This window comes from Pogona vitticeps, chromosome 4 (assembly GCF_051106095.1).
Source record: "Pogona vitticeps strain Pit_001003342236 chromosome 4, PviZW2.1, whole genome shotgun sequence".
Lineage (NCBI taxonomy): Eukaryota > Metazoa > Chordata > Lepidosauria > Squamata > Agamidae > Pogona > Pogona vitticeps.
In genome coordinates, this window is record NC_135786.1 from 8199977 (window position 1) to 8213464 (window position 13488).

The 13488-nt window shown below is 43.1% G+C and overlaps 1 protein-coding gene across 1 annotated transcript in view; it reads right to left on the bottom strand.

The window, feature by feature from the left end:
- COL20A1 (collagen type XX alpha 1 chain) overlaps nucleotides 1-13488 on the bottom strand; it is a 135587-nt gene that overhangs the window by 14198 nt on the left and 107901 nt on the right. Inside the window, exons 29-35 of the mRNA XM_072996741.2 lie at nucleotides 11816-11869; nucleotides 10254-10349; nucleotides 9131-9184; nucleotides 8203-8256; nucleotides 4394-4447; nucleotides 2420-2491; nucleotides 513-548 (exon numbers count right to left, since the gene is read on the bottom strand). Of these exons, the coding sequence (XP_072852842.2) occupies nucleotides 513-548; nucleotides 2420-2491; nucleotides 4394-4447; nucleotides 8203-8256; nucleotides 9131-9184; nucleotides 10254-10349; nucleotides 11816-11869 (420 nt within the window). The remainder of the gene's footprint in view (nucleotides 1-512; nucleotides 549-2419; nucleotides 2492-4393; nucleotides 4448-8202; nucleotides 8257-9130; nucleotides 9185-10253; nucleotides 10350-11815; nucleotides 11870-13488) is intronic.

Genomic DNA, 13488 nt, shown 5'->3' on the forward strand with positions numbered 1-13488 from the left:
TCTCTATTTTGGTACCCCAGCATGCAGCCAACTGATCATTGTAAAGCCAGTTCAGAGTGAGGGCAAGAAGTAATCCCGCTTATTCCCACTCTAGCATCTTCTGATTCAGAAATGTCAAGCAAAAGAGGGTGGGTCCAACAACAGTGGGAACTGGGTCAGACTCTGCTCATGGTCTCAGATAAGTATAACGCCCCCTTCCCAACTTTGCAGGATGTGAAGAGGGAGGTAAAATTGGTACTAGTCTGCATCAATAATAATGAGGACACTTCCAGTTGCATGCGTTCAAGATCCCAGGCTGGGCAAACGGTGGAAATGGATCACGTTATCTTTCGTTAAACATGCAAAATAAATAAATATAAATATCGAGCAAGGCAATTACATTCTTTTTCATCATTGCTACTCCCGATACACCACAAACTATGGTCCCTACACTGGTTTTAGCCTACCCTGCTTTATGAATTCTAGCTAACAAAACCAACAAAACATCAAAAGCAAGAAACAAAGAGACTCACTTTCTCTCCCCGTTCTCCTTTTGGACCAGGCAGTCCCTGTGAACAAAACAGGAAAAAGAAATCAACTTATTTTTCTTTGCCTCTGAGGCTGTGAACCAAAACGAAACAGTCACTTTATAGCAGCGGCCTCATAGTTCCACCGTGGTCTGCTTGCGTGATTCTCGGGGGGGAAACCTGGAAACCTCAATTAGACCCCTGCCAGTGGATGTCAGAGTGAGGGGACAACCTTTCTGATAAGGCCTTTAATGGGTTGTTTCCTCTCCTAAGTGAAAAACCAACAATTTTTCCCCCAGAGTATGGGTGAAGGATTTCAGAAGGGGAGAATGTTCAGTCAAGGGTATAACTTGTTTCCTTGTAGAACATAGTTCTACTCTCTCTCTCTCTCTCTCTCTCTCTCACACACACACACACACACACACACACACACACACACCACACACACACACACACACACACACACACACACACACACACACACACACACACACACACACACACACACACACACACACACGAGATGCTCTTCAGGGGAAAATTAAGCCATGAGGAGGTTTCTAAGCAAATCTACTCTGCTATGGATTGGCCAGTGTTCAGACAGGTTGCTTAGGAAGTGGCGGGGGGGAAATAAATCAGGCAGTCAACAGCTGCAGAAGTAAGCGAAATCTACCTGAAATATAAAAGTATACAGACAAAAGCCAATTGGGAACTGGAAAGTTGAGGATGGTGAAGGTCTTTGCTAAGGAAATCATAAAACCCCATAGAAACTATTTGCAGAAGAACATGTACAGGTAATAAGAACGTCCTGCACTTTCCCCCACAAACAACCTACATGTGCATGGATGTAATCAGCCTTATCGTATTCTGTACTGCTTTGGAATATCCTTGGGCATTGCTCTTTGATGTCCCCCATTGGCTGCAACAATTTTGAATAAACAACCGACTCTAAAATTGTCCCTGTTGAGTTATTACGCTGAGCCAGCTGGAAATGTACAGAATGCCACATTTTAGTTCTAGAATTGAGGGAAGGTGGGGCATAAACAGGATTTCAGTTCATAGGAGTGTCATGAGCAGAAAGCAGAGAGAAGGCCTATGTACGCTCCCCTGAGCTCACTAGAGGAAAAGCAGGCTTTAAATGCAGGCTTATGACAATGACCACGATGATATTGATAAATACGTGTATATGATTTCTGCCGGAGAGTGTTCAACAGCTTCCATTGGTCTTTGTGCAATTAACCAAAGAGTTCAGAACATCTTTTCAGCTGAGGGCCAAATTTCTTTTCAAAGATGTTTTGAGGAAGCACATTCAAAGAGTGGAACCAAAAACAAAGGGGTGGAACCAAAAAATATGAGCATGTAGATGTGACTAGAGTGGGATTTGTTCCTCAGTTTGGTCCAATTTGGAAAGGGCTGGTTCGCTCCTTTTCACGGCACCTCCGTGATGTAAGAGTCATCCCAAACCAGCCCATCCTTGATCCAGGTCTAACTATACCTTTTCGGATCCCAGTCCAGGTTTACTCTTTTTTTGGATAGGATTGCTCTGTTTTGGTTCAGTTCTACCGGGATCAAAACAAAGTGACCAGAATGGATCACTTCAGGATTCTGAGAAATTGAAAGGTTGCACAATCTAAGTGAACGGTGGATGTAAGAACAGCTTTTAAGAGAATCTTACCATTTTGGAAAATATGACGTAAGTATAAATTCAAATAATAAATAAATAAATACTGGCTCGTTAGGTTGCCTAAACATACAACCCCGCACCGTTCCAACAGATGGGATGAATACCAAGAGGTTAACTGACCTGGATGTATGATGACAGTGCTAATCCGACCAAAACCTTGTATGCAAAAATCAAATAGTATGGTTTTACATATCTTTGCAAAGAGGAGGGGGGAAAGGGGGAACCTTACTGTTGGTCCAATATCTCCGGGGGGACCTTTGTCCCCTTGGCTGCCCCGGACACCTGCTGCCCCTTGAAAACCCTGCAGAAAGAAGAGAAGCATCATCCTCATTGACTATGCTGGAATATGATCACAGCCATGCCCTGAGGCTCTAACTGAAACCAATGAAATATGTTTGCCAAAGCACCACAGAGAGAATGATGCCCTCTCGGGTGAAACCAGTGCCCCACCGAGTCGAGAAAATTAAGATTAGAAGTGCATCACATATGACCATGCTCGTTTCATTTCCTATTAATGTCACCATTTGTGGGTTCAATACTAGGTCGAAACTGTATACTGTATCCAGGGAAGATGTTACGGGGTAATTTCTCCCTTCTGTTTTTAATAGCTTTATTATGGAAAGAGAAACAAACTATCACTGGCTTGCTGTGGTTTTGTTTTTAAAGACTCTTTCTTCCTCATCTACCTTTCCCTTCCTGTATCTTCTCTCTGTCTCATGAGAAGAGAAGACTTCCTGGGAAAGACCCTGATGTTGGGGAAGTGTGAAGGCAAGAGGAGAAGGGGACGACTGAGGATGAGATGGTTGGACAATGTCATTGAAGCGACCAGCATGACTTTGACCCAGCTCTGGGAGGCCGTGGAAGACAGGAGGGCCTGGCGTGCTCTGGTCCATGGGGTCACGAAGAGTCCGACGCATCTGAGCGACTAAACAACAACAATGTTCTCTCTGTGTCTTTTGTTTCCTAAGTTTGACCTCTCCACCACCACCACCACCCATGAGTCTTTCTGCCTCTAACCGTTCTCACTCTTTCTCTCGCATAGCCTAATAAAATCTCACAGGCTTGTTGGGAGGACAAAATGGGGCGGGGGGAAGAACTATATACCCTCCCCCAGAGCTGCAGAAAATGATCAGGATAGAGGTCACGTCAAGAAAGGGGCCCTGTTCCCTTATACCAAAAGTCATCTGTTATTGATGCTTTATCTGTAGTGCTTGTTCAGGATGATACCAACCACACTTCCATTTTAGAGGGAAATGAGGAAGGGAGATGGGGGAAAAATTGAACTCTAATAAAAGGACTATTCTTGCAGTGTATTTTTCTTTTCTTTTCTTTTCTTTCTTTCTTTCTTTCTTTCTTTCTTTCTTTCTTTCTTCCTCATTATTTCTTCTCTCTCTCTCTCTCTCTCTCTCTCTCTCTCTCTCTTTGACTGTTTAGAATATCATTTAGGCCTCTGGCTGCAAAGCCAGAGGTTGGGAGTTCAATTCCCCACTGTGCCTCCTTGGGCTAGACTTAATCATCTATAAGGTCCCTTCCAGCTCTGCCGTTCTAAGACCATTATTGTATTACTTTTTGGAATGGGAACTCCCAGTATCTCCCAGTCACCGTGGCCACTAGGATGATGGGAGCTATCAGGAGGAGGAGGAGGGGAGCAGAGGGTTGTTAAATCCATCTGAAATTCTGGCCGTTGTTCAATTGTGACATTGGGTGAAATCTTGGTGCTCACCATAGTAAGTTGGGACTAGAGCAGGCCCATTGAATCAGTGGGGATTTGGTGAATGAACTCCTCTGGTGATTCAAATGGGTCTACTCTAGTGGTGACTTACTATGCCAAGCAAAAAAGGGGTTTCAACCCTTCCTGCAGCTCCCCACCTCTCTGCCACAATCTGAAACAGCACCCCTGAATTTTCCAAGGCGAGGAGGGAAAAGAGTGTAACAACAGGCAGAGCGACACATTGGTGGCACATTGATATAAAAGCTGGCTTATCGGAGGTGCCCTGGGGTCCAGGAACAGGTGGCTTCCTAGCTCTTGCCAAACAGCTGCCGAAGGTAAATGTAACATTTGTGCAATGGTAACGAAGGCATGAAGCATGCTGTTCTTTTTGCCTGTCTCTTTTCCAACCCAGGGGGAACTTGGCTCAAGCTATTTCTGGTCTCAAGGCTTTGGAGTGGAAATATTATATTTCTCAGGACTAAAATCACTCACTCTGGGTCCCGGAGGTCCTGGTGGCCCAGCTGTGCCTTCAAGTCCTCGAACGCCCTGCGGATCAAGTCAGATGGCGGAGTCAAAAGATTCAAACAGGGAGAAGATTATCTACTTGTGATCACAGAGCCCAGATTTTCAAAGTTACTTTATGACAGTCATATGGCCCACTCGAATTACAGACAAAGCCATTTACACATATTAACACAGCCAGGAAGGAGAACAAAATGATTCAGTATAATTCATTGAGCGAACCTATACGTATTTGAAATGTGGCTAAGAAAAATATCAACAACTATGGTAATAGGAGTTCTGGTCTAATAGACAAAAATATCATCAGCCACTTATCAGCATGTGTTGAAGTTTTGTTTGCAACCTCGCATGCAGTCTGTAGTTTTGTTTGCAACCTCGCATGCAGTCTGTAGTTTTGTTTGCAACCTTGCATGCTGTCTGTAGTTTTGTTCGCAACCTTGCATGTGGTCTGTAGTTTTGTTTGCAAACTTGCATGCTGTCTGCTTGACTGGGAGGGACTTTGAATTAAAAAAGAGCCCCACCTCTCTGCTAGATGTTCTTTTCCCCTTTCTTTCTTGGTTAGCAAAATGTTGCTTGTTTGCTATTGATCTGTTGAGTTGGTTGCTAAATATGTGTACAGTGAAGAACATGAGAACATAAGAAGAACTCTGCTGGATCAGGCCAAGGGCCCATCTAGTCTTTCTTCCTGTATCTCACTGTGGCCCCACCAGATGCCTCTGGGAGCACACGAGACCACGAGATCCATGTCTCCTGATCCCCCTCCCCTGGCATCTGGCCTTTGGAGGTACCTTCCTTTTAAGCCTAGAGATTGCACATCCCCATCATGGCTTGTAACCTGCGATGGACTTTTCCTCCAGGAATCTGTCCATTCCCCTTTGAAAGGCATCTAGGCCAGATGTCATCACTACATCCTGTGGCAAGGAGTTCCACAGACTAACAACACACTGGATTAAAAAAATATTTCTTCAGTCACCCCAGGCCAGAAAAGTCTCTCCCAGTCAGACAAACTACAGAAAGCAGTATATACAAGTCTGTAATTTCAAGCAAGTGTAAGTAAAGAAATGTTTTTTTATTCTTTCTCTTACAAAGTGAATTATTGAGACTTTTTGCCAATTAATGAGAAAGAGGGTGAGGACTCTGGGAAACTTATAGCTATTCTCCTTGGGGGATCTCTGTACTTCCACTGTGTAACAAAAAGAGAATTTTACCAGAATTTCAAAATTCTGGAAAAGGATGATCATGAAAGGGAGAATTATGACTTCTCAACAATATATAAAGGTTACAGTATACAAACACATGAGATAAAGATTAAAGCAATAACTATGCGTGAACAATATCACTGTTGGTAAGAGAACTCCCAGGAATCTGCCCTATGGTGTTTCTGAGTTCAAATTATTCAGCCTAGTAAGCATAAATGTTGTCCCAGCTTGAGAGATGCTAACTGGGAAGCAGGAACCTCCTATCATTTATAGAAGGAAAGCAGATTCTATTTGCTAGAGAATACAGCTCTTGTCCACATAGCATATAATCTTTGAGAAACCACACCAAATGCTTGTTATTGTCTAAGCATTAGGACAGGTTCAAATAGAGGTGGTGGAGGTGGTAAACTGAACTAATTTTATTCTGAATGACCCTTTATTTATATAGGGGTTGTACAGCTGGACATGATACACAGATGAAAGATGGACATGCCCCCAAATTCTATAGATCAGACTCAGGTTCTAGTTTCCCCGTAAGCTCACTCTGATTTCCAGACACATTGACAGCATATCTTAGACATTTTGGGAGACCCAAAACACGATGCAAGAAATTTGCCTGAACTTCCTCTGCAGCCTGGATAAATCCCAACGGACACCCTGTAAAAGAACTGGGCCACAAGTTTAGCTTTGTACACATGAATGGTCAAAGGGATATGATGTCAAACCTATACACAAAAATAGTGGACCACTGCCAACTTAATGCAATCTGGTAAACCAAGGGCTTGCTTATGGTCAGCTGTTCAGCTAATGACATACTGAACTTTAACCCCAAATATCTTAATTTTTAGCTTGTTCTGAAATGTTCTCCTGTAACGTCCACTGAAAACTGTCCCAGAGTTTTTTTTTTTGGGGGGGGGGGTGTTATAATTTTAGATTTTGAAACTTACGGTGATGTTTATAAGGCTGGGGGAAGCCATCAACAAATACTTATTAAAAATATGACAGCATATTATGTTTAGAGTAATGATGGGACCTGATAAAGACCAGCTTTAGGGAATGACTCTCCATGAAGCCCAAAAGAGGATACAGATTGTCCATGAACAGGTTGACCAGATACGGATCCAAAATGCAACCCAGTTTAACCCTCCTGCTTGTGGTAGCCGTAGGGGACAATTCACCCCACAGATGACAGTGGACTGAAGAACTAGGGCTGTCCACAGAGGCATTGTCTCATTTATCCCACAGTGATTACCTAGAAATAGAGTCAAAAGATCTTTCACACTTCTTTTTTTTTAAGCTGAAAGCTATTTATTCCAAACTCAATTGCTGTATTTCAACCAATGGTCCAAAACAGATTTGTTTGGACAGAAGCCAAGTCTCCCCCATAACATTTTTGTCTTTCACCCAAACTTATGACCTATCATTTAAACACCTTGCAGGATGCTTATCCACGCTGGCTGAAATCCTGTTGGTGTAACTGCTCCTAGGGGGGAGATTTTTGGAAATGAAACATGTCCTACTTCTGTTCCACAGCTGTTCCATGTCTCCTGCGTAGTGCAGTGTCATTGTTTGGAAGCTATGGGAGCTACAGGACAGCAGGAGGTAGTCTTTAATGACTGAAGATCACTGATTTCAGGATGACATTATTGATAGTGGTGATTTTCAGTCATTGAAGAATTCTTGCTCCAAAAGTTGAACTACAGCATGTAGAAATCTCCAGAAGTGGTGATTTGATCATTAAATAGTTCCTAGTGCATCTTTGTATCATCTAGCGCACCCAAATACCCATCTTGTTTTTTAGACAACTCCTCATTGACTTCCTTCCTTCCTCCCTCCCTCCCTCCCTCCCTTCCTAGTTTTGTATTGCCTGGCTGTTTGGATGCTCTCTGGGACTCCACAGGGTCCCGCAGAATTGGTGCCAAACCACGTCCTGTCAAAGCCTTTTTCATTTGCTGGAAAATAACCAGGTATGTTTTCCATTTAACAAAGGAGGAAGGTGGGCATAGGAAGCAGTGACTGAGGTGGGGGTCCCTAGAGCTGCCACCTCCCCTGATGTTTCAGGCACTTAAAAGAACGAGCATTCTTTGTATTTCCTCTGGGATTCAACCTTCTTTCAGTGATGGACTTAGAATACTGCACCTCCTGCTACGCTTTTGGATGGCCTGGAGGACAGACTAATCTATGGTGGTTCTGCTTAAAACCTCTACGTTCAGAGGCAGAATCTCAGACACTCCATGCTAGGTGATATGGACAAGCAACAAGGGAAGGGTGTTGCCTTCATGGTTTTCCTTGTGCACTTCCAATAAATGTGAGATAGTTCAAGCTTGATTTTGCTCCAGGACCCATTTGTTCAACGTCGTGGCGGTCCAGGGTATCTACAAAGCTCTTCTCCAGCACTACATTTCAAACAAATCCATTTTTTTCTGTGTCATCTTTCCTTACTGTCCAGCTTTCACACCCTTGCATGGTGATCAGAAATACAAGAGTGTGGATGATCTTGGTCTTGGTCTCACACTTGTGGCTCATGTCTCACATGGACACATGGAACTACATTTAAAGTAGTTTGTCAATTTCATTTACCTTTGGTCCTTGAATCCCATCTTTCCCTGGAGCTCCCTGGGGACCCATTATACCCTGCAGGTAAACAGAGCTGTTATTCAGTGGTAATGCTCTATATTAAAGCAATGAAAAACACCTTGCTAAAATCGTACAAGTTTCTTCCATTGACACCCCCATGAAGTTAAGAAAAATCTTTTTAAAACGCTGGGACCATGTCTGCGCTGAAGGTGTGAATGGTTTAGTCCTGTTACCTCTCTAAAGTCTTCCAGACCTGCAGTGGAAACCTCCAAATTCTGGTGACTTCCCTAAGACAGTTTTGCATAGTACTGCGACAATCAGAATCACAAACCCACTACCAAAGCCAAGTTATTCCCGTAATGCGGCACCACTTCTGCTTAAGATATCATCATGACATTCAATTTAATTGTACAAAGCTGCCACGTTTAGTTGTACAAAGCTGCCATTCTTGTTCCACAAGAACATGTGGAAGTAAAACTATTTTCATTCGGTATAGATACATAATATTCTACATTCCCAGTCTTTTTCAATCACAAAGATCCCTTATGAAGGGCAGGAGAAGCAACTGTGCTGTTGAGTTGTGTTGTTCTCCCTCTCATAGCACTTGTAGGCTGCTCATCCTTGGCCAAGGTCATCTAATCTCTCTCTTTCAAATAGCTTATCCCTTTGCAAAATCTCCATAATACTTTTTTTCTCGCCTTCTAAAGCAGCTCTGAGACTTCAGATAATTAATGTTTGTCAAACTCCAGGGTCTGAGACGAAGGGAAATGCTAAGCTAGTGAAAAGTGCTGTTATGGGATTCCCTAGCAGAAAGAAAAGCTGTTTAAAGTAGAGGTAGAAAGGAGGTCTCAAACAGTACTTAGAAAAAACTGTCAGGTATGATTTAGATCATTGGAAATCAAAAAGCAAAGGATGCCCACATTATACTTACCTGTATCCCAGGGCTGCCATCATCTCCTTTGTCCCCTTTAATACCTGGCGGTCCCTTGAATTAAAGAGGCAATAATAAAATTATATGTCATCTACATAATCACTCCTGTGTTGGCATGCCTCATTTTCAGATCATAAGAAAATTTCCTTTTGGGAAAAGAGGGGTCATGCTAGATGCAGGATTCTGAGCTGCAGTTGAATAAAGTACCATATTTTTCCATGTATAAGAGGCCCCCATGTATAAGATGCCCCTGACTTTTCTAACCCAAAATCAAGAAATCTAAGTGGGGCTTAGCAAGTGTAGGGGGAAAGGGATCAAAGCACTGCAGGATCACTTTGATCCCTGTTTTCTCCCTTCGTGCTAAGCCCCACAGGGCTTAGCGAAAGGAGGGGGAAAGGAATCAAAGCAATCCCACAACTGCACAATCATCTTGATCCCTTTCCCCCTTATACAGCCATGGGATTGCTTTGATTCTTTCCCCCCTCCATTTGTCAAGCCCCATGGGACTTAGCAAGCAGAGGGGAAAGCAGGGATCAAAGCGATCCTGCAGTGCCTTGATCCCTGCTTTCTTTTTGCTAAGGATTATCAAGTGGAGGGGAAAGCAGGGATCAAAGCTCTGCAGGAACAATTTGATCCCTGCTTTCCCCTCCACTTGTTTTTGTACTCTCCTCAGCTTACTTCCGTGTATAAGACAACCCTCAATTTTTAGGCTAAATTTTTTAGGCAAAAGTATAGCCTTATACATGGAAAAATATGGTAACTCCCCCAAATTCTGAGGATTCTGCACTCCGGAAGTTTACCCATGAAAATAAGGACATGTCTCTACTTTTGTAACAACCCTCATTCTCACACAAAGGGCAGTCCTAGCTTTGAGGACCTCTCTGGAAATGGGAAGGCAAACTGTTCAAGCAGAACTTGAGCTGGCCCAGCTGGCCCAAAGCAGACGCTTCACCTCTTATTTCTTCTCACAGATTCAGATAGGAGTGCACAGGCACATGGGTGACACTTTTTGAATGCTTGTGTCCATCCAACCTGTGTTCTCCAACCACCTGTCTTGGTCCAACTCTTAAATCTGGGGTCACCAGCTAAAAGCAAAAGAGAAAGTGGTCAAAACCTGACTTACGATAGGGCCCTGCACGGTCAGTCCTTGGGAACCGGGTGTCCCCTGATGTCCTCCTGGACCTTCTGGTCCAACTTGCCCCGGTGGACCTGGGTCACCCTAAAATCACCCATCAGAGACCAAGGAAACAAAGCATGCATATAAACATCAGTATCTTCCAGATACAGTGGTACCTCACTAGACGACGACGCTGCTGTACGATGAAACCGCATGATGATGACTTTTTGCGATCGCTATAGCGATTCGCAAAACAGTCATTCCTATGGGGGAATTCCGCTTGACGATGATTTGGTCCATTGTTTATTCGCAAGACGACGATCTTTACAGCTGTTTGTCGGGTTCCTAAAATGGCTGCCCTGTGTTTTCTGGACCCATGCTTCGCAGGGCAGCCATTTTAACAGCTGATTGGCACTCAGAAAATGGCTTCCCTATAGGCAATCTTTGCTGGACGAAGAGGTAATTTCCCCATTGGAACACATTAAATGGGTTTCAATGCATTCGAATGGGGAAAGGTTTTTCGCATGATGATGATTTCGCTTAACAGCGATTTTACTGGAACTGATTATCGTCGTCATGTGGGGCGCCACTCTACTCAATTCTCTCGATGTAGTCATGTTTGGCAAATGCAAAACTTCATTCTCTGGAAGCACAGCAAAGGATGGAAACTTCTCTTAATCAGGTGTACAGGTAGTCAACTTTCATTCATTTACATAACAGATTCTAAACACGGCTGGTCTCAAGCAAAGATAGACCTGCCCCATACCAAAGGAACAACAGAAGACAAAGTTGTCTCCCCATATACAGAAGTCAACTGACTTTCTTATGAGTCATACTTCAAAACTGGGGATGGGCCAATGTCTTCAACTGCATCTGAAAGCAATACATGAGCTTAGAAAATGCAAGGCATTGATGTCAACCAAGAGGGAGAGAATATATTTTCTTCCAATGGCTCTAAGGTACATCCTTCACACAGCTTCCAGACTGCAATAACTCCAATCCTCAGTTTGGCACTCAGCACACAGGCAGAGCAAAACAACCTGTGTTTGATAACTCAGAGGAGAACAATAAACTCTAGCAACATCCTCCAATCTGTGCAGAAGGGAAACGGACAATATAAAACTGAGTGATTAACCACTGGATACTGCCAGATGGATAATCCAAACCTAAGACGGGCAGGAGAAGCTTTCTTTCATACAGGCAAAGCCTGAAGTAGACAAGCAAATCCTCATGCTTCCAAACAAGGTAGATTTGGCACAAGAAGCAGAGAAAATCTCATAAGTGCCTCTCCTCTTCCCTGATGGTAAAAATGGGGAAAAAATGAAACAAACTTTCTGCCCTTTCATGACCTGGCGAGTCTCCTAACTGAGGCTATAGCCTCACTTTTTCTAACGGTAGAGCCAGCCTTGAACAAAGGTTACACAGGTGGGAGTCGTAAAAAGAGACAGGAGGGTTAGTGATGAAGTTGAGAAGAACTTGAGAAGTCAGTCTTTGGTGTCTGAAATTGTCTAGACAGCACCTGGGGAGTTAATGAAACCACTAATAGATTTAGATGTCACTTCACTTACCTTGGGCCCTGGCTCACCTTGTTCTCCCTGTGGTCCTCGCCTTCCTGGATTGCCCTAGAGAAGAAGCAATTTAAAAAGCCATAAAATCAGGTGGAAAAGAGAGGGCACACACACACACACATACAGAGAGAGAGAGAGAGAGAGAGAGAGCTGTGTTGGATGATCTATAGCCAATACTTGAAATGTTGGAGTTTTTTCCAACCTCGCACGCTGTCTTTAGTAGGTTTGGCTGGCAAGGGCATTTCTGGACTGGGGTGACTGTCAATGTATCCATCACTAACCAATCGTTCCCTCCTAACTCTGAATTCAAAGAAAGCCCCGCCTCTCTGCTCAGTGCTTTTTCCCTCTCTTGAGTCTGTTGATGTCTGTTTGCTGAAAGCAGTCTTGTTTGTCAATTTGCTGTTTATTCCTTCTCTTTTTAAATCTCAGAGTGGGTTACTAAGACAGTGAAAACCAGATTGATGAGAAAAGGAGTGGTCTACTCTGGGCAGCTTGAAGCTCTTATCCTCTGTGAATCCCTGCACTTCTGCTGCGCAGCTAAAGGAATTTAACTGGAAATTCGAAACTCTGCAACATGGGAAAGTTACTTTTTAGCATTGATTTTCACAGAACTTGCAAACTGGCACGAGCGAGTGGCCCATGCTGGCATTCCTGGAAGTGCAGTCAAAAAAACAACAACCCACTTTTCCAACCTCTGTTTTTTACATTATGTTTACCTACAACTGCCCTGATGCTTCCAAATGCAGAACTGAGCACAGGATCTGTGATTAGAGAGAGACACCCTTGTTCTCATCCAGAAAAGAAAAGGAGATGGGGACCAAAAATTTTTTTTTTAAAAAAAAATCAGATCAATAGGGCTGGGGTGTATGTGAAGTTCCCTCTTATCTGCATTCATTATTTGGGTCACATTTTTAATATGAGCGGACCTAATTCACACTTGTTGTGACATTAACACAGAGAATGCAATTGTCCTTTTGCTTTTGCATTTCCCTGAGTTTTGTGATCCAGAGTTCTATTCAGTAAGTCCGTCAGTCAGTGACTAGAAAAGTTACTAATTGGACTGCAAACCCAAGAATCCTCCCCAATAAAATATGGCCTGTGCTGAGAAATGAGCTTCAGAAAGTAACTTTTCAAAGCTTTGAAAAACATAGTAGGCTTTAAAAGAAAGATCAAGCATAAACAGTGTGCAAAACTGGGGCGAATGGTGGAAAAATACTTGTGAAAAACTGCATAAAACAAAACGGTGTACAAATTTTCATACACATACACACATGTCAGAACTTGATAGAGATGGAATGAATACATGCCTGGCTAAAAAAATAAATGTAAAGAACATCACAGAAAGAGAGTTCTATCCATCAGCATGACCGAACTTGACCTGACTCTGGCTACGTGGCAGGGAATACAGCTGCCCACTTTCTCTGCCAATCAGCCAACCTACTTTCGCTCCCAACAGACAATAGCTCTGTATTAAATATAACTTATTTGTCATGTCCCATCTGGGTTAAAAGCAGGGAAGTCTGTTAAAGATGAACATGGGGAAAACATCTTATTACACTAATGGGGTCAACATTCTCATTTCTCAGAGTGCCGCTGACTCTGCCAGGCAGCCTAATCTGTATAATGATGATGATGATGATTTTATAAAACATTATAATCAGCTGCAGAATACC